Source organism: Alligator mississippiensis, chromosome 4 (assembly GCF_030867095.1).
Source record: "Alligator mississippiensis isolate rAllMis1 chromosome 4, rAllMis1, whole genome shotgun sequence".
NCBI lineage: Eukaryota > Metazoa > Chordata > Crocodylia > Alligatoridae > Alligator > Alligator mississippiensis.
In genome coordinates, this window is record NC_081827.1 from 140,445,988 (window position 1) to 140,463,756 (window position 17,769).

General features: G+C 43.2%; 1 protein-coding gene across 3 annotated transcripts in view; it reads left to right on the forward strand.

Moving 5' to 3' along the window:
• VWF (von Willebrand factor) overlaps nt 1-17,769 on the forward strand; it is a 203,144-nt gene that overhangs the window by 45,169 nt on the left and 140,206 nt on the right. For all 3 annotated transcript variants that reach the window (XM_006266925.4, XM_014606374.3, XM_019482200.2), the window contains exons 14-18: nt 2,128-2,323; nt 3,734-3,949; nt 10,211-10,451; nt 12,914-13,008; nt 14,392-14,552. In XM_006266925.4, coding sequence (XP_006266987.3) covers nt 2,128-2,323; nt 3,734-3,949; nt 10,211-10,451; nt 12,914-13,008; nt 14,392-14,552 — 909 coding nt within the window. The remainder of the gene's footprint in view (nt 1-2,127; nt 2,324-3,733; nt 3,950-10,210; nt 10,452-12,913; nt 13,009-14,391; nt 14,553-17,769) is intronic.

Genomic DNA, 17,769 nt, shown 5'->3' on the forward strand with positions numbered 1-17,769 from the left:
GTCAGTGGTTACTCAAGAACCATGAGAGATTTTGGATTCTGAAGTCACTATCACTTCTCAGCCCCTGTAAATTGGAAGTCAGGCCCCACATTCCCCATCAGTGTCCTAACCACCAGGCTGTGAGACAAGCATGGCTGAGGGTAACCTTCACCCCTGCTGTTGACGCTGGGTAGTTGAGTGATGGAGCCAGAAAGAGGCTTCTTCCCTCCTAGGGCAGTGACCCCTTCTCTGGGCCACAGAGCCAGAATCTTTCATGTTTGCTTTCCATCTGATCTTGTGATTTTTTTACAGTTTCAACTGTAGAGGTGGAAATTGCGTAACCCCCTGCCTAGCATATGGCTTAGTGATGAGGGCACTTTCAGGAAATCTGGGCTTAAATCCCCTCAAGCCCAGGGTTGGCCTATTATCCAGGTCTTCCATGTCCTGGCCTATGTCCTGGTGCCTTAATCATTAGGCCGTGGGGTAAAATATGGGCCTCACTATCACACTAGTTGTAGTGGAGCCCCCCACTCCTTTTACTTAAGTGTAAAGGCAGTGCTGCTGTCTGTCAGCATTAAATGTACTAGCTCAGGTAGACATCTCCACTCTGCTGTCAGGTTGAGCTGGATCCCAACAAGAGGAAGTTGGTTAAGGGTGTCCATTGAGAGAACAAAGCCATGCACCTCCACTGGTGACTTAGGCTCTGTTTCTGGAGCTGACAGAATGGGAGAGCTGTGAAATTATACAGGGTCAAATGCCCTAACCTGCCCATTGAGAGAATGGGAGTTGTATCCCTTCTTAGGCAGAAGAAGGTGGTTACCCTGAGGTACACATACTCTTGAGGTGAGCAGAGGCTGAATCCTCAGCTGTCTAGCAGGCAGACTTGGATTTGGGCCTCTCTTATCTCAGCACATTGCTGATGTCCTTAGAGAGAGGCATTAAAGATGCATTTTCCTTGAGAGTTTCTGATTGCTCCTTGTGATGCTCTTTTTTTCCCTTTGCTCCAATGATTGCTAATTTTCTTAGTGAGGACAGCACTGAGAACCCTTTGGGAACATTTCATCAGTGCTCCATTAGCCAGAACAGTAACTGTGACAGGTATTTGACTATTCAGATTGCTCTGCCCCTGGACTATCTTGTGTTTCCTGGCAAGCTGTGTTGCCAGGAGTAGAAATCTAATTTACTTTTAATGTTCAATCAGGTACTAGATCCATAATCCTTATTGCCACTGGCAATTGAAATCCAGTCTATTTGCCTATTGAAATCCTGTCAGAATTTGTCCTTGCTGCTTTACAATACTGGTGTTCTCTAAATACATGCTGCCTTTATGTCTAAATTCAGGGTCTCATTTTACCTTTTGCAACTCCTTAGGTTTCCCTGGATTTGTAGGTTAGGCTGGGTAGAATATAGTATTAAAGATGTTTGTATAGGATATTTTTACTGGCTCTTTCAATGTGCAGTGGGAAGTCAGACAGACCTGCAACAAGAGAAGGTTCACATCTGATAGAAGTTCTCCATTTGTCAGGGCAGCTTTACGAGTTGCATTGTTTTTCTTATTTGAATAAAGCTCATTGTTTAATGTGTAAAGAAAGCAATTCTTGGAGTCTTTATCATGGTCATCTGCCAACACCATCAAATCAAGATTCATTTTTTTTTAAAGTGAGCTGTAGTGCTTTCAGATATTGTGGGTGCCCCAGACTTATCTTCCCAATGTTTGTGATGTTACAATTACTTTCCTGTATTGTAAAATGATTTCCACCCTAAGTATCCTCATAAATGGGTGAAACAGAGAAAAGGAGCATAGCACCGTGCATTTAATAATAAACAAAGTAAAATATTTTGTGGGGAAATGAATTTTTCTAATCTTCTTAAAATTATCGTTTTAGTAGGAAAAAATAGTTGTACTGGTAGGAGAAAAAGACACTGCTCATAGGTTTCTATTCCTTGTTTAAAAAAATAGTAGTCAAAATAGTAAGCAAAGATTGTTCAGCCAGAAATATGATAAAGTAAGACCAGAAACTTTAAAAAAATGTACTTGAGATATATGTTCATTTAAAGAATTGGTCACATTCACGTTCTAATAAAAATATTGTTATGAAATTGGGGATATTTATCAAAGAATAACCATTCTCACTTTCTGTCTTTAAGCTTGCCCCTGTGTATACTGAAAGAACATGTGGCCTATGTGGAAATTACAATGGCAACCAAGGGGATGACTTTCTTATACCTTCTGGCATGGTCGAAGCCCTTGTGGAAGACTTCGGAAATGCTTGGAAGCTCAATGCAGATTGCCAAGATTTGTTAAAGCAAGACAGCGAGCCCTGTAGCTTCAATCCTCGCTTAGGTACTAAATCCTAAACTGAACTGAACATAAACCACAGTACAGCACCAGGTGACCTTTTGTTCCAATAAGGATGCAGTTGCCATGAATTAGATGGCACTAGCATTTGTACCACAGAAAAATTAAATGAGACCTGGGCCCTATAGAGCAAGAACTGCATCATCATGCATGGGCATACCAGACTGTACTAAGACTGTACAAAGAACATTAACCATGGGGTTTCCTAACTTCTAAACGTGTGACCCAGCAGCATTATTAATGTTCCTATGAATTTAAAAAAAATGAAATTCCTTATTAAAAATTGACATCTCCCTTCCACCAATTCCATAATGTAAAACCCATACTTTATGACCCCTGACTTGAGCCATCAGGAAGTTTACACCATGAGATCCACAGCACAGGCATCTTTCTCTTTACCTCATGGAGTGACTGTGCCAATAGCAGAGCTTCAGGTGGACACAGTGCTAGTGAAGGATGAAGTATAGTCTATAACAATGGATTTTACAGCTATTTGTGGAGAGCAGAGCAGGGCTGAGATGCAGGTCTACTGCCTTTAATTTACAGGCTCTGAAGGACAGCATGTTCAAGTGGTCGTAGACCGCTTCACTCTTTTGCTTCTGCCTTTTTTTGCTTCAGCCTGTCCCAACTTCTCACCCTCCCTGGTCTGTTTCTAACTAACACATGGTACTGGCTCCTGTATCCCTTCCCCCTGCTCTCAACCAATCTCAGAAGTCCTGGCTCCTGATCCCCCACTTTCTCTGTTTCTGCCATATTCCTTACCCCTTTCCCCATCTGGCTTCTCCCACCCCATTCCTCTGTGCCTTTCCCTTACCCCCCTCTGCATTCCAAATAAAAGTGCTTCCTTCTTTCCTTTTGTAGTGTTCGCCTACTACAAGGGAGGTCTCTGCAGGTTCAGTCCTTGTTCTCTCCCTACTCTCCATTCTGGTGTCATATGCCACAGAAGCCCCTTGGTTCAAGCAGGAGCAATTGCAGGAAGAACCCCTGACCCCTGGGTGGAGCATGCCTGGTCAATGTGCGGGGATAGGGCATGGCAAGTTTCAGCTTTCTGAGTTTCACTTTGATAAGATTATATACAATTGAAAACAGGACCTCGGAACAAGAAGCAAACTGAACCAGGCAACCTTAACTGTAGGGGGAGCCAACAATTCCACTTCTGGTAATAGCATAAAACACAGAGGTTTTCCTTTGTTTGGTTTACCATTATCTGCTATTACTATTTAATGGAGAATGTGTTAACATTTTAGGTGGAGGATCAAATTTTTCTCTTCCATTGAATTATTTTATAAGGCAAGTAAAAGGGTAATGGTTGACTTCCTCCAGTTTCTCTATTTCCTCTCTACTGTCCCTGATCTTGTAGTCTACTATGTACATATAACATTTTTCTCCTTTTAGCCAAGTATGCAGAGGCGTCCTGCTCCATTCTGATGTCCCCCCTGTTTGAGCCTTGTCACCATGAAGTCAATCCTTCTCCCTATCTGAAGAACTGCCACTATGATGTTTGCTCCTGTTCTGATGGCAAAGATTGCTTGTGTTCTGCTATTTCTAGCTATGCCACGGCATGTGCTAGGAAAGATGTCCTCATCAAGTGGAGGGAACCAGACTTCTGCTGTAAGTAAATGTTCCTGAGAGCTGTTTTCTTGCATTGACTCCATGGTGTCCTGTGATAACGTTCAAGAGGCAGAGAATTGAAGGATCTGAGTTATGCAAGATGCTGAATTTTGTCTCGGCCAGGCTGAACCGACTCGAGGTGATTCAGAATTTACCCGTTCGTCAGGGCGGGCTGGTGAATAGAGAGGCTGACAAGCTTAATGGTTGCAAAAAACTTTACTTACGTCGCGGGTGGCTGCGACGGAAACGGTTCGGTCGTCTGGACAACAATGTGAGTTGCTCCAGCTGGCGAGGCCAATGCCAGTAAACTCGTCCGTAATTCAAGCCGGCGGGAAAAGGGTACGTCTGGGATTGCGTTCGGCGACGGGAAGAAGGATTGATAGGTGATCAGTCTATCGACCAGCTAGCCGCAAGTCGGATCTCTAAGAGGCACTCTGCAGCGTGCTCAAAGCTCTTCGACTTGGGCGGAAGTCGCGCTAATTTTTAAACGGCCAGCAAGCCAATTACTGGCCGCCATGTGTGAATAATTTAGCACTAGCCAATTGCGGGGCATGAATTTGCATCCGAATGGCGGGAACTCTTTGCACCGTGCATTTCTCTGCTGCAAAGAGAATGCATCCTGCAAAGGCAGCTGCAAAAGTGGCGGGAACTCCCTCCTGCATGCAGGTTCTTTATGTAACAAAAACCCTCGCTGTGCAAGAGGCTGTCGTGTGTCAAGAAAATTCCATAGTGCTGAGGCACCAAACTCACTGGGTTATGACAAATTTATTTTCTGAGAGTTGTGGAGAAGTCTCAGCTCTTGCCCTCCAGCTGGGTGCTTAGCATCAGGCTGGTTAGCTGTCATAGAGCAACCCTCAGCTGGTTTGATGCCTTGGTTCAAACAAACCTTCATAACTTTTAATTGCTTATCTGCAAAGTTTTTGAACAGCTGGGACTGGAGATCTCAGTAGTCTCATAGTGTTTATGGCAATGTGCGAAAACTTTGGCATTTCCTCTTTAGGGGCTCAAACCTGTGAGATCCTAGACTCTTTAGTTTTTGCAGACATCAGCTGGAGCGGAGGGTATGAAAATACTGGATCAGATCCCTGGTTAAGTTACAAACTAGCAGCCTATTCAGTTTGGATTCTCAGCAAGTGGCCAAGTCAGTTATCTAGTTGCATCATTTTGCAGCTATGTGAATTCAGCTTGGCTGATCCTGCTCAGCCCCTTTTTCTGCATGGCCAGTAGACTCTACTGTGAACCTGATGCTGGAAAACCTTTGATAAAGCACTGGGGCTTAAATTTTGTTCCTTCTATTAGGTATCTAATAAGTGGACTTCCATCCTGCTCAAGTCCCTTTCAAATAATTAATGCAAAAAGTAGGTGGGTCCTCCTCTTACTTGCAGCTTTTTTATGATTTAGTCTTAAGTGTAAGATGATGATGTCTTTGAGTGAAGTTTCACATTTCACTCATACCATACTAAGAACACTTAAAAATGTGAGCATTCACATGTTACCACTTGTTAACTTAAGCTAAGTGTCTCTGAACAGCTCAAAGTTATGCCACTTCAGGTGAGGGTTAACTCTGGGCTGTGCTACCTAGCTTGTATTAGGGTAACTTCAACCTGCTCCATGGTGATGAAACTCCCAAGTGCCAGTCCTCTAGTATCCCAGAATGCACTGCTTCCAGACTCTCCCCTCTCCCCCCAGAGCAGGGATAGAGCCAGATGTCCTGACTCCTAGCCATGCGCCTGTTTTCCAGCCCTCTAGTGGCAAGTCAGAGCTGCACAGGCAAGAATTGGTATCAACCCTTAACATGCGACTGCTCACACCACATTCTAACTTTAATATCGTGTAACAGTCCATAGATTTAGCATAGCTTAAACATAATGTATAACTTCACCCTTACAAAAACAGATGCCTTACTGCATTTTAAGGACCTGAATAGGGTGAGATAGAATAGCATTTAGGTGTCTAATGTCTACTTACTAATCATTACTGCTTAAGTAGCATATAGCTTCCCATTGAGAACCCATTAGTCAGGTTATGGATGAACATACAGGGTGAGAATTTCATTTGTGCCTGAGAGAGTTCACAGCCGAGCTCGCCTTGGAAGTCAATGGCATTTCAGTATCTAGTTTGTATAGGATCCTTTGAAAACCTGGCCTATTGTAAAGGGAAGCCTCAGTCCCCCAAAGCTAGCAATTTAAAGGAGAAAACATAGTAGGCGAATGAAGATAACAAGCTGTGGGGAAAGGTGGGAAATAGGGTGGCAAAAATTAATAGAATGATTTTGTATGGAGTAGAACAGAGTTTTCCAAACTTTTTCTGATTTTATACCCCCTTCCAGATTTACCAACTGCCTGCATACATTTTGTATTTTAACCCCTTAAATGCCAGCTATGATAATGAAAATTAGATCTGCCATTACACAATTTCTCCCATGTACCCCCCCCAGGGATGTCTTGCATACCCCCAGGGATATGTGTATCACAATTTGGGATCCCTGGAATAGAGCAAGCAACGTCTGTTGGTTTGTTTTTTTTTCTCTCTCACCATTAGGGAGATTTGGTTGGGGGAAAAAAAATCATTGGAATGAAATTGTGATGAAAATGGCCCTAAATCCGCACAAACGGTTGTGAAAAGATGTTTTTCCTTTATCCAGACTTATTTCACTCATCAGAAAGAAGACAATTGAGAAATCTGGGGGAAAGCACGTAGGCCTGGCCATGTTCCCACAGTTCCATTATTCTTTCCCAAATTGTGGGTGGGGTGGCCATTTAAAAACTGAGTCATTGTGGAAGGTAGGGAGGTGAGAGGTCACTGGAGTTCCCATTTGATACTATCAGTACTTGTGAAGTTCAGTAATTCTGACTGCCATGGGTTGGATAATATTTACTGAGAAAGAAAACAAGATTGGATTGTATTAAATTGCTGCATGGTTTCATAATGTTTACCTAATTTATGTAAATGTTCAGATAGTGGAACAGTAATCCAATAAAAATCCTTCTAAAAATGCGCAGCTCTGGAGGCCGAGAGAGAGCGAGAGAGCAAGAGAGCAGCGATAATGCACCATCGCTTTTGCTGTAATTGAACAAGTCAATTTTCGCAATTAATCTTTAATAGTGCAATACTGCTTCCTCATCTCTATGCATTATGGACCTTCATCTAGCACTGATTTCCCTGAGTGCAGATCCATCAGAGCCCATTAAATAATCCTGATGCCCCAGACATCTCCTGTCACATGAAGGAGAACAATCACTCCTTTAATGGGCTTGAGACTTGCATGTGAAGTCTGCATAATGCGTGCTGATGGTCTGATGCACCGAAGCTGTGACTGCTCCTCTGCTTCATGGGTGTATGTTTTAGTGGAACCAGTTTACTTAATTTAAAGTTCATCAGTAGCGGGTAGCTAACTCAGCCATAGGTGATTCTACGGCCAACATAGCATAACGCTTCTGGTCTTTAAGCACTTGCATGATAGGTACCTTACCAACCTGTCCTAGGTCTTAAAAATGTTTATGGTCTGGCAAGGATTTTCTGTGATATTTTCTATTGGGCCAACTGCATAGTTGTGAGGGCTGTTGGACAAGCATCTAGTGCCCTTCCTCAGAACCAGAAGGAAGCCCCAGGGATGGGTAGTTGCTTTCCAGTGGATGCCACCTGCTCTGAGGGACATAGATGAATCATCTGAGAGAGAAAGGATAGCTCAGTGGTGAAAGCCTCAGACTTGGGTTAGCTGGATTTAAGTCTATACTCTGCTACATGCTCCCTGTGCAACCTTTGGCAAGTCCTTTAGCCTCTCCGTGGATCTGTTCTCTATTTCTGTTATGAAAAGGGGAAGTGATAGTATTGTCTAAATCTGCTAAAGGCTGTGAAATGATGGCCTTATATAAATGTCCAAAATGACTCATGTTTTTAAGTTTATGGGGTCCTCTTTCCCTTATGGTGGTACAGTGCTGTTGGTTTTGGTATAGGAGAGCAGGGCCTTAGCCCTACTATTCCCTGTCCCTTTGAGGGAGCTATAGAAGAGCCATTAGCACTAGGATATCCAAGGCCTTGTTTTTCTATAACAAAGGGCACGGTCAGTCAGGTCCTTCTGGGGTGATGAAAGGAGCAGCTCCTGCATCCCCTTGAACTAGACTACAGTGTGACAGGAACTTGCAGAATCTGGCCTGCAGCTCCTGCCCTCACCCCTCTGAGCCCCCTGCTTCTTCTTAAAACCCTGCTTTTTCCCTGGGAAGCTCCATAAGAAGTGTAAATCCCACTTGACAGTACAAGCTTTGGAGAAAAATCCTGACACGTTTCCCCACTTCTGGGGAAGATGTACATTGGTTGTCATTGCTGCCACCTAGTGTTGGATATTATATAATCAACTAAGAAGCTTCTCTCAAGATTGATACTCCACTTTACAGAATTAGGGCATAATTTACCAGCTCTGTAGGTTAAAAGAGGCACATACCAAGGGTCAGATTATGAAAAGTTAGTAAATGCTTGAAATTTGTCCCCTAAATTGACCTTTTGCAGGTGCTGAACACCTAACGAATCTCACACTTTTGGCGAGTATTGCTAGCCCTGGGAATTTCTGACAAGCTACTTATGAATTGATTTGGGTGCTGAACATTGAGTGCTCTTAAGTTTGACATATTTAGCCCTAAATTAAAGCATTAATAAAACAAAGTACAGGGACAATACATTTGAAAATCCAGGACACTTGTGCCATCTAGATCCAAATCGGAGCAGACATGGAGTCAGATGTTATTTTTCATGGCTGTTCCTCTTATTGAGAATCAAATGAAAGCTTTCATTCTCAATTGTGCTTGAAGTTCCTCCTTGTTCACATTGTAGAAGTTTAAGTCCCATTACCTTCTATAGGATTATCTAGATGAATAAGGCCAATGGGTTTATTTAGTCTGGAGAAGAGAAGACTGAGGAGGGATTTAATAACAGCCTTTAACCTGAAGAGTGGTTACAAATAGGATGGAGCTAGACCATTTTTAGTGTTGGCAGATAACAGAACAAGGAGCAATGGTCTCAAGTTGCAGCAAGGGAAATTTAGGTTAGACATTAGGAAAAACTTTCTCATGAGGAGAGTAACAAAGCACTGGAACAGGCAACCCAGAGAGGTTGTTGAATCTCTGTTCGTAGAGGTTGTTAAAACCTGAGTAGACAAAGCTGGGATGATGTAATTGGGGGTGGTCCTGCTTTAAGCAGGGGTTTGGACTAGATGATTTCTTGCGGTGCTTTTCTATGATTCTATGTGGATCTTGATGTGTCAGTGGTGCATCTCTAGTTCCTTTTGTATAACCTCTTTGCTGCTGCTGATGATCTAATGACCTGCTTGGTGGCACGGAAGCGGAAAGGGATCTTGGAGTCCTAGTGGACTCCAAGATGAACATGAGTCGGCAGTGTGACGAAGTCATCAGAAAAGCTAATGGCACTTTATTGTGCATCGGCAGATGCATGATGAACCGAACCAAGGAGGTGATACTTCCCCTCTATCGGGCGCTGATCAGACCGCAGTTGGAATACTGCGTGCAATTTTGGGCACCTCACTTCAAGAGGGATGTGGATAACCTGGAGAGGGTCCAGAGAAGGGCCACTCGTATGGTTAAGGGCTTGCAGACCAAGCCCTAGGAGGAGAGACTAGAGAACCTGGACCGTTTCAGCCTCCGCAAGAGAAGGTTGAGAGGCGACCTTGTGGCTGCCTATAAGTTCATTACGGGGGCACAGAAGGGAATTGGTGAGTATTTATTCACCAAGGCGCCCCTGGGGGTTACAAGAAATAATGGCCATAAGCTAGCAGAGAGCAGATTTAGACCAGACATTAGGAAGAACTTCTTCACAGTTCGAGTGGTCAAGGTCTGGAATGGGCTCCCAAGGGAGGTGGTGCTCTCCCCCACCCTGGGGGTCTTCAAGAGGAGGTTAGATAGGCATCTAGCTGGGTCATCTAAACCCAGCACTCTTTCCTGCCTATGCAGGGGGTCGGACTTGATGATCTGTTGAGGTCCCTTCTGACCCTAACATCTATGAATCTATGAGAAACCATGTTGCAATAAAGGTGTATTTCCCTTTTCCCTCTCCATCATTATATTGTCTCAAAAGAAAGTAGCCATTCATTTAGGGCTTGATTCAAAACCAGTTCAACCCAATACAACCATTGATTTGTATGGGCTGTGTGCAAAACATCTATGAATGTGAAAATGTGTGCCATTGTTAACTTGTTATCACAAGACAGTATGTTGTCTTATTGTCATTTCATTGGTGTGTATTGTTTAACAGCAATGAGTTGTCCTGAAGGCCAAGTTTACCAACAATGTGGAACTCCATGCAATCAGACCTGCCGATCCCTGTCCTACCCAGATGCAGATTGTAATGATTTCTGCATGGAAGGCTGCTATTGCCCACCTGGGCAATATGTTGACGAGCGTGAAGACTGTGTGCCAAAATCCCAGTGCTCTTGTTACTATGATGGTGAGATTTTCCAACCGGATGATATCTTTTCTGACCATTACTCTATGTGGTAAGTTGAAGGTTCAAGACTGAGCTGAACCCTCCCCTCCCCTCTCCTCCCCTCCCCAAAAGAAAATAAAAAACCAAAAACCAAAGCTTCCCTCCCCGCTCCAAGCAGATTAGATAACTAAGTTGAATCTTCAGGTGGTTTAAATTGACATGACTGCATTGATGTCAGTATAGCTCTGCTGACTGCAATTTGCTGAAGATTTTGCCCCCAGCCAATTTAAATAAAGGGGCACTAGAAATGCTAATATAGTCATGTGCAGACAAGGTTCCTTGGGTGAATTTGATATCTTTTATTAGACCAACCCGAATAGTTGGAGAATAGTTATTAAGCAAACTTTCGGGTTCAAAAACCCTTTTGTCAGGCTAAGGAAGTTTCAGCAGTTGGTGTGTGCTCTTCCTGGATGGAATGAAAAGTAAAGAAGCCAGGGGCTGGGCTGGGCTGGGCTGGGCTGGGGAGTCAGTTGCCAGGCAGATTATAATGTATCAAAAATCCAATGTCTATGTTTAGTCCCTGATCTCTAGTATCCAGCAGGCTGATGAAATGGAGCTCATAGGCTCGTCTCTGGGAAGCGTTGTGTAAGTTTCCCTTGAGGATCAGGACTGAGAGATTGGAGAGAGAGTGGCCCTCCTGTGAGAAATGTGCCCCCACCGGTAATTGGGTATTTCTGTCTTTGATAGATTTCCGGCGTGCATTCATTCTGGTGCGCAGTTGTTGTCTGGTCTTTCCTACATATTTTCCATCAGGGCATTTGGTGCATTGGATGAGGTATACTACATTCCTGGAGGTGCAGCTGTAAGATCCAGGGATGCTTGATGGCTCTGTTGTGGGGTGTAGTAATAGTGGAGGTGGTGGAGATGTTTTTGCAGGTTTTGCATTTCTTGTCCTGGCACGGTCTGGATCCTTTTGGTGTGTTCTGGGCTTGAGGAAGTTTGCTTCTGGTGATGAGGTTGGCGAGGTTCGGTGCTTGTTTGTAGGCTAGGATGGGTGGCTCTGGGAAGATCTTTTTAAGAATAGAGTCTCTTTCTAATATGGGTTGCAATTTTTTGAGGATTTTCCGTACAGGTTCAAGCGAGGGGTGGTACGTCATAACCAGCGGTGTGCGATTTGTGGGTGTTTTTCTTCTGTACTGCAGCAGTTTGTCATGTGGTATCCAGGTGGCTTTCAAACGTGCGATCTACCTCTCTGGAGGAGTGTCCTTGTTGGGTGAAAGCCTTTTTAAGATTGGTGAGGTGGCAATCCCAGGTGTTCTCTTCAGTACAGATGCGGTGGTATCTGAGGGCTTGGCTGTATATCACAGCTTTTTTGGTGTGTTTCGGGTGATTGCTGGTTCTGTGCAGATATGTATGTTGGTCTGTGGGTTTCTTGTATACTGTGGTCTGTATTTTACCCTTCTGGATACTGATCATTGTGTCTAAAAAGGAGATGTTGGTGCTGGAGTATTCTAGAGAAAGTCGGATGGAGGGATGGTGATTGTTGAATTTCTGGTGGAACTCAATTAGAGATTCCCGGTTCTCACTCCAAATGATGAAGATGTCATCAATGTATCTTAAGTATAGCAAGGGTTTGATGGTGCAGTTCTTGAGGAAGTCTTCTTCCAGGTGGCTCATAAAAAGGTTGGCATACTGTGGGGCCATTTTAGTGCCCATAGCTGTTCCCATCATCTGGAGGAAGTGTTGATTATTAAAAGTGAAATTGTTGTGTGTGAGGATGAAGTGTATAAACTCAGTAATATCTTTGGGTCTGTATTCTGGGTTGTAATCTTGTTCCATGTTACACTAAATGCATCTTTATCACAGAGGAGACTATTAAACCACATTCTGCTAAATATTCTGAAATGAAATTCAGATAGTTGCACTAGCAACTTTATAGGCTTTTAAAATACCATTTGATTTTATCCTAGGACATGTTTAAAATACTGAAACCCACTTGTCTCTTTCCAGTATGCAACTATTAAAAAGCCATTACAATTATTAACCCACAATTAGGAATTTAATTGATAAACTTCCTGATGAGTCTAGGTTTTGTATTCTGTTCTTCTTCCCTTCATAAATAAGGTCACAACGATGCTAATAGTGCCTCTCAATTCTGGTAAAAAGCTGTTTCTACCCTTCTTTATGTTGTAGCTCATGGGCCTGATTTCACTGAACACATCTCGGTTTAAGGCCAGGATAGCATAGTGGGACTGCATTATGCTTCAGTAAAGGAATGGCAAATAATAATGGGTGGTTAGAGGGAAATTTTCCTTGGAAGATTAAGGGTACATCATGGGTAGAGAGCAACAGGTTTCCTTGTGTGAATGAAATGCTATCTATAGCTTTTGCTGTCTCTATCTGTTTCCATAAAGGGAAAGAGAATGCCCTTGGAAGTGAGAGGGCCGTTTCTGTAGACTTTCTGGAAGCAAAAGCGTAAGTGTAAGTGAAATGTCAACTTGTTAAATACTGGTACTTGTTTTTCTTTTGCAGCTATTGTGAAAATGGCTTCATGCACTGCAGTACCAACAGGCTTCCTGGTGCCTTCCTGCCAGATATTTACTTCGCCAATCAGCCATCTTCCAGAAGTAAGTGTGCTTGGGAAAAAAAATCCTATTTATTATTCTTTCCCTCCCCTCCTCTCTCTTCCAGTCTCTTCATTTGCAGCATGTAGGAAGTACTAAGACATAGTGGGTGGGGTGTTGTTGGTGTCTATAAACCAACACGTCCCACTAGATGGAATCAGGCATGCTCCTGCCTTCAGAGGGAGCTGGGGATGTGTACTGAGCACCTCATATGATTGGCCATCACAGGACTGTAGTTAGTCGTTGCAATCCCTCTCTTGAGGGATAGTTTTAGATTCCCACATCCTGCTTGATGGTTATCACCGCAGTGATCCAGTCAGCTTTTTTATTACCTCTATCAGGCTAAGAAGTTGTGATCATTCCTTTGGGAGGCCAACTTACCATTGCTATGCAGGATTTTTAGCTTCAGGATAGGACCACTCCCAAATGGCATGTCGTAAAACTGTTCAGTTACGGAAGCTGGCACAGTATGCAGCAGCTGGCTTTTTGGGAGCACATGACACCAACAACCCAGCATCTGCTCTGGTTGCCCATCAGTTTTGTTGGATGGAATATAGGATGCTGACTCAGACATAAGAAGCCCCATATGGCCTGAGACTAGCATTTTGAAGAGACCACCTCTCCCGGTATGATTTTTGTCCCAGCAACAAGAATTAGGGGAACACAAGAAAGGTTGCTGGGGCTGGTCAAGCACTCTCTGTGAGTGCTCTGAAACTCTGGAGCTAACTTTGTGCCTTACTCAGCAGTAGCCCCAATTTTCAGAGCTTGCTGCTTGGGGATCTTGGAAAGAACTGAATGTAAATTTCTGAGAGAGTAAGGGGACTGGAAGGAGATTTGGTAGGTGTCTACCTGATTGAGACCCGATCAAACTGATTACTTTGATGCTTTTAAGATTTAGTAGTTCAATAGTTTAATGTCTTGGGGCAGCATCTTTTTTTAGATTTAATTTACATGGAAACAATGAAATAAATCAATCTAGAGCTGTTTGGAAATTTTGACTTTCCATCAAAAAAACTGAAAATCAAAGTGCCGCATAATTCTATAGTATGTTAGTTAGAGCTGTGTTGTTGCTGTTACTATTATAGTTCTACCAGGACAAGCCCTAGTGTGAGTGCAATTTTACCAGTATAACGATGCTTGCACTAATATAGCTCATTTCCTTCCCCCATGGACAAAAGTACCTTGATATTGGTGTCAATAGAGTTTGTACCTGGGGGGGGTCAGGGTGAAGGTGGTTGCTTTATTTTTACCAGAATGTAGAAGCTATGTTTGGTTTCCATCTTTATATAAAATTGGACGTGTAATAAAAATGCCCGTGAATTCCATGAGCATTCTCCTAATGACATTTTGATTGTAATGACATTTTTTTTTTTTTAATTCTTGCAGTAAAAAGGAGCTTGACCTGCAGGCATCCCATGGACAAGTTGATCTGTCCCCCAAACAACCCAGGGGCTGAAGGCATTGAGTGTGCTAAGACCTGCCAGAACTATGACTTAGAGTGTGTCAGCCATGGCTGTATATCTGGATGCCTCTGTCCCAAAGGGATGGTAAGCAAAATATGAGTTGCTCTGTTTAACCACAAATGGATTGTGATAATTTCCTTTGCCTTATTTTCCTATCATCAGCTTGCCTGTTGTTGCAAGCCATGGGGTTGGGTGCAGTGTCTCCTGTAATTATTTAGCCCAAAAATTCAGTGCTGTTCATCCAATTGGAGCTGCTCCTCAGCAAGTGTATTGGGAGGAAGAATATACAGAAATCCCCTTTCCCATGCCCAGTGCACCTGTGTAGACAGGAGCCAAAATGCTGCTGCTCTCATGCTGTGAGCATATGAACAGGGTCACTTAGTGCTGAAGAGACCTGTTTGGGCAGGTGAAGGGGTATAAGTAAGGTCTCTCACATGCATGCTAGGGCCAAGGGGATGGGTGTACATGGGGATTTATTTAGGTCTTTTTTCAGGCTTAAGACGTCATGAATTTACTTCCTCTGCTAGTTTCAAACTCTTAAAAAAACAAAAGCAAAGAAAATACTAACTCCCCCACCAAACCAGCAATTACCAGTAATTGGCCTCATCTGGAATTATCTACATTGATAAACCATTATTGCCTTTTCTTTTCTATATGTGTATTATTTTTTTCTCCATATGCCTTCCTTTACCTGTCTAGAAACTGAAATTAGAATTGTTATTGATATTTCTGGGATTCGTATTTGTTCCTTCTGTCAAGAGTGGTACCACACATACTTGTCCAAATGTAGTAGAAGATGCTTCCAAGTCCCCTCTGCCAAGGGAACTAGGTTGAAAGACGAAGGTGTTTATTTGTGAATTATTTGTGTGACATAAGAGGGCAAAATCTGTTGATATTTTGGGGGGGGGGGGGCGGGCAGGCAATGGGGTACTGGGAAAAGGAGAGCTTCTTTTGTAACTTGAGTTATATTCAGGGAATTCAAGAGTGTCATGTCCTGAAACTGGAAGTTCTGTTTGGCACTGCAGGTGTAGAATACTTTGAGGTAGGATAGCACTTTCTTCTGTGCTAGCCTGTCCTTTCTACCTGCCTATAAGCCTGGCATAATGCAAAGTGAAAGCTTTTTACCTCATTAATCTAGAAAGGTCCATACTGCCCATGGGTGGGGTCCCCTCCTCCCTTGTCCTCCTAACAAGTCACATATTTGCTTTAGTTTAATGAAAGAAAGTGTGAGCACTACTAAAATGTATGGGCAAGGATTTATATAATTGCTGCTTATTTAGGCTCAAGTCTTCATGAATTCACTTCATCTGCTAGTTTTGAAGTCCATCAAGAAAAAACCAAACCAAACCAAACCAAACCAAACCAAACCAAACCAAACCAAACCCCAAACCAGTAATTACCAGTAATTGAACTCATCTGGAATTATCTGCATTGATAAACAGTCATTGCCTTTTCTTTTTTAGGTGCATAATATGTAATTTCCCCCTCCATATACCTTCCTTTACCTGACTAGAAACTGGATTGCCTGGATTCAGTATCAAGTGGTTCTCTCACATCTAGCCCCCAGCTGCAGCCAGGCAATGGAAAAGGATTGAGATTGCAGGGCCAGGGTCAGAAAAGAAGGCAAGGTAGAGCTGGGTGTTGTCAGCCTACTGATAGCACCTCAGGCCAAATCTCTGCACAGTCTTACCCATCAGCCTTGCATGCACATCGGAGAGCAGAGGCAACAAGACAGAGCCCTGCCCCCTTTCTCCCCCCTGCCCCCAGGAAAGGTCCTGAGGGGATGACAAAAAAAGTCACTCATTACCACCTTCTGGAGGGTCCCTGCTTGGAAAGAACAGAACCAATTTAGAGTTGTCCCAGGAACACCTACCAGGTCCTGTAAATACTGTATCAGTGTCCATTAGCACAAAATGTAGCTAAACTTCCAGGTGGGCAAAGTTCCTTGCACATACCAGCGGTAGTCTTTTGGGGAATACACAAGCCATTGCTTTGGAAAGAAGGTACCTGAACAAATTGTTCATCTGCAAAATGAATTCAGTATTAACTTCCATATAACTGTTACTAATTTTCAGATGTTGCTTTTCAACTGCAGAGAATATTTCATTGTCTTGCTGGGGGGTGGGTGGGGGGGACACGACACGACTCTTCCAGAATAAGAAGTGGATCTTTGAAATGTTTGTAAACTAACTCCAGGTATTTAGCCAAATTCAGATTTACCCTAATCTCCTGTCTGCCCTGGGAGGCTGAGATTTGGATTAATTTCTGGGAACTGATAAAAGCCCTTAGAAGAAGATATTCTAACACTTAAAAAAATAAAGGAATGTTAATTATTCAAGAATAAATCCATTTAATGCTCATATTCACACTGACCTCAACCACCATGGGTACACAGGTTCTGAAATCTGTTTGAAAACATTGTTTAAACCAGGGGTGCCCACCCTGCAGCACATGTGGCACAGGCAGCTTCTGTGCATGGCATGTGGTAGACTGGGGAGGGGACAAGCAGCGCAATGACAGCTAAATCAGGGAGTAGAAAACAGAACAGAAAATTGGGCAGAAAGCAAAGCAGCAGATCAGGCAAAGAGGACGGGGCAGGGAATGGAAAGCAGAGCAGCTGATTGTGCAGGAAAGGGGGATCGGGGTGGCACTTGGGGAGGGTTCAGTGCTAATTTGTAAAAAGATTGGCCCCCACTGGTTTAAACGGTTATTGCACAAGACTGTTGCCAGAAACAGCAACCTTTAGTGTTTATTGATATTTGCTGTCTGATTCTGGACTCGTTCGCATTATTTGTCCCAGTACATTCAGTGCGGTGACTTGCTAGAGTTAGTGTTTTGAATGATTGGGTTTGAATGAAACACATGACAGGTTTGTATCCACTAGATGGCAGTATGGTTCAGTCTACTGCTTTGACACTTAACAGCAGAATTGCTTCCCATCTTATTCCCTGCCCTTTTGGCAGGTGAGAAAACCACAAGGCACTCTCTGCTCTCAAAACGATAATCAGAATAAGCCAACATATACAGATTTATTCCTTTGTAACCCTGGACACAAAAAAGAGAACATCAGAGCTCAGCATTTTTTTGCCTTCTTAGGCTGGGAATATGGTTTAATGGAAAAGGCTGAGATCCAATGATGCGTGGGATCACTTGAGATCAATTGCATGAGATGTGCCCACATGCATTCAGTGCTCTATAGCAGGGTAAAAATTGTCCCAAGTATTAAACCAAAATTATCTTTTGGCAGCCAGATTATTTTTGCGCTAAAAGTAATGTTGTGGGGAGGATTTGAATAGTAATC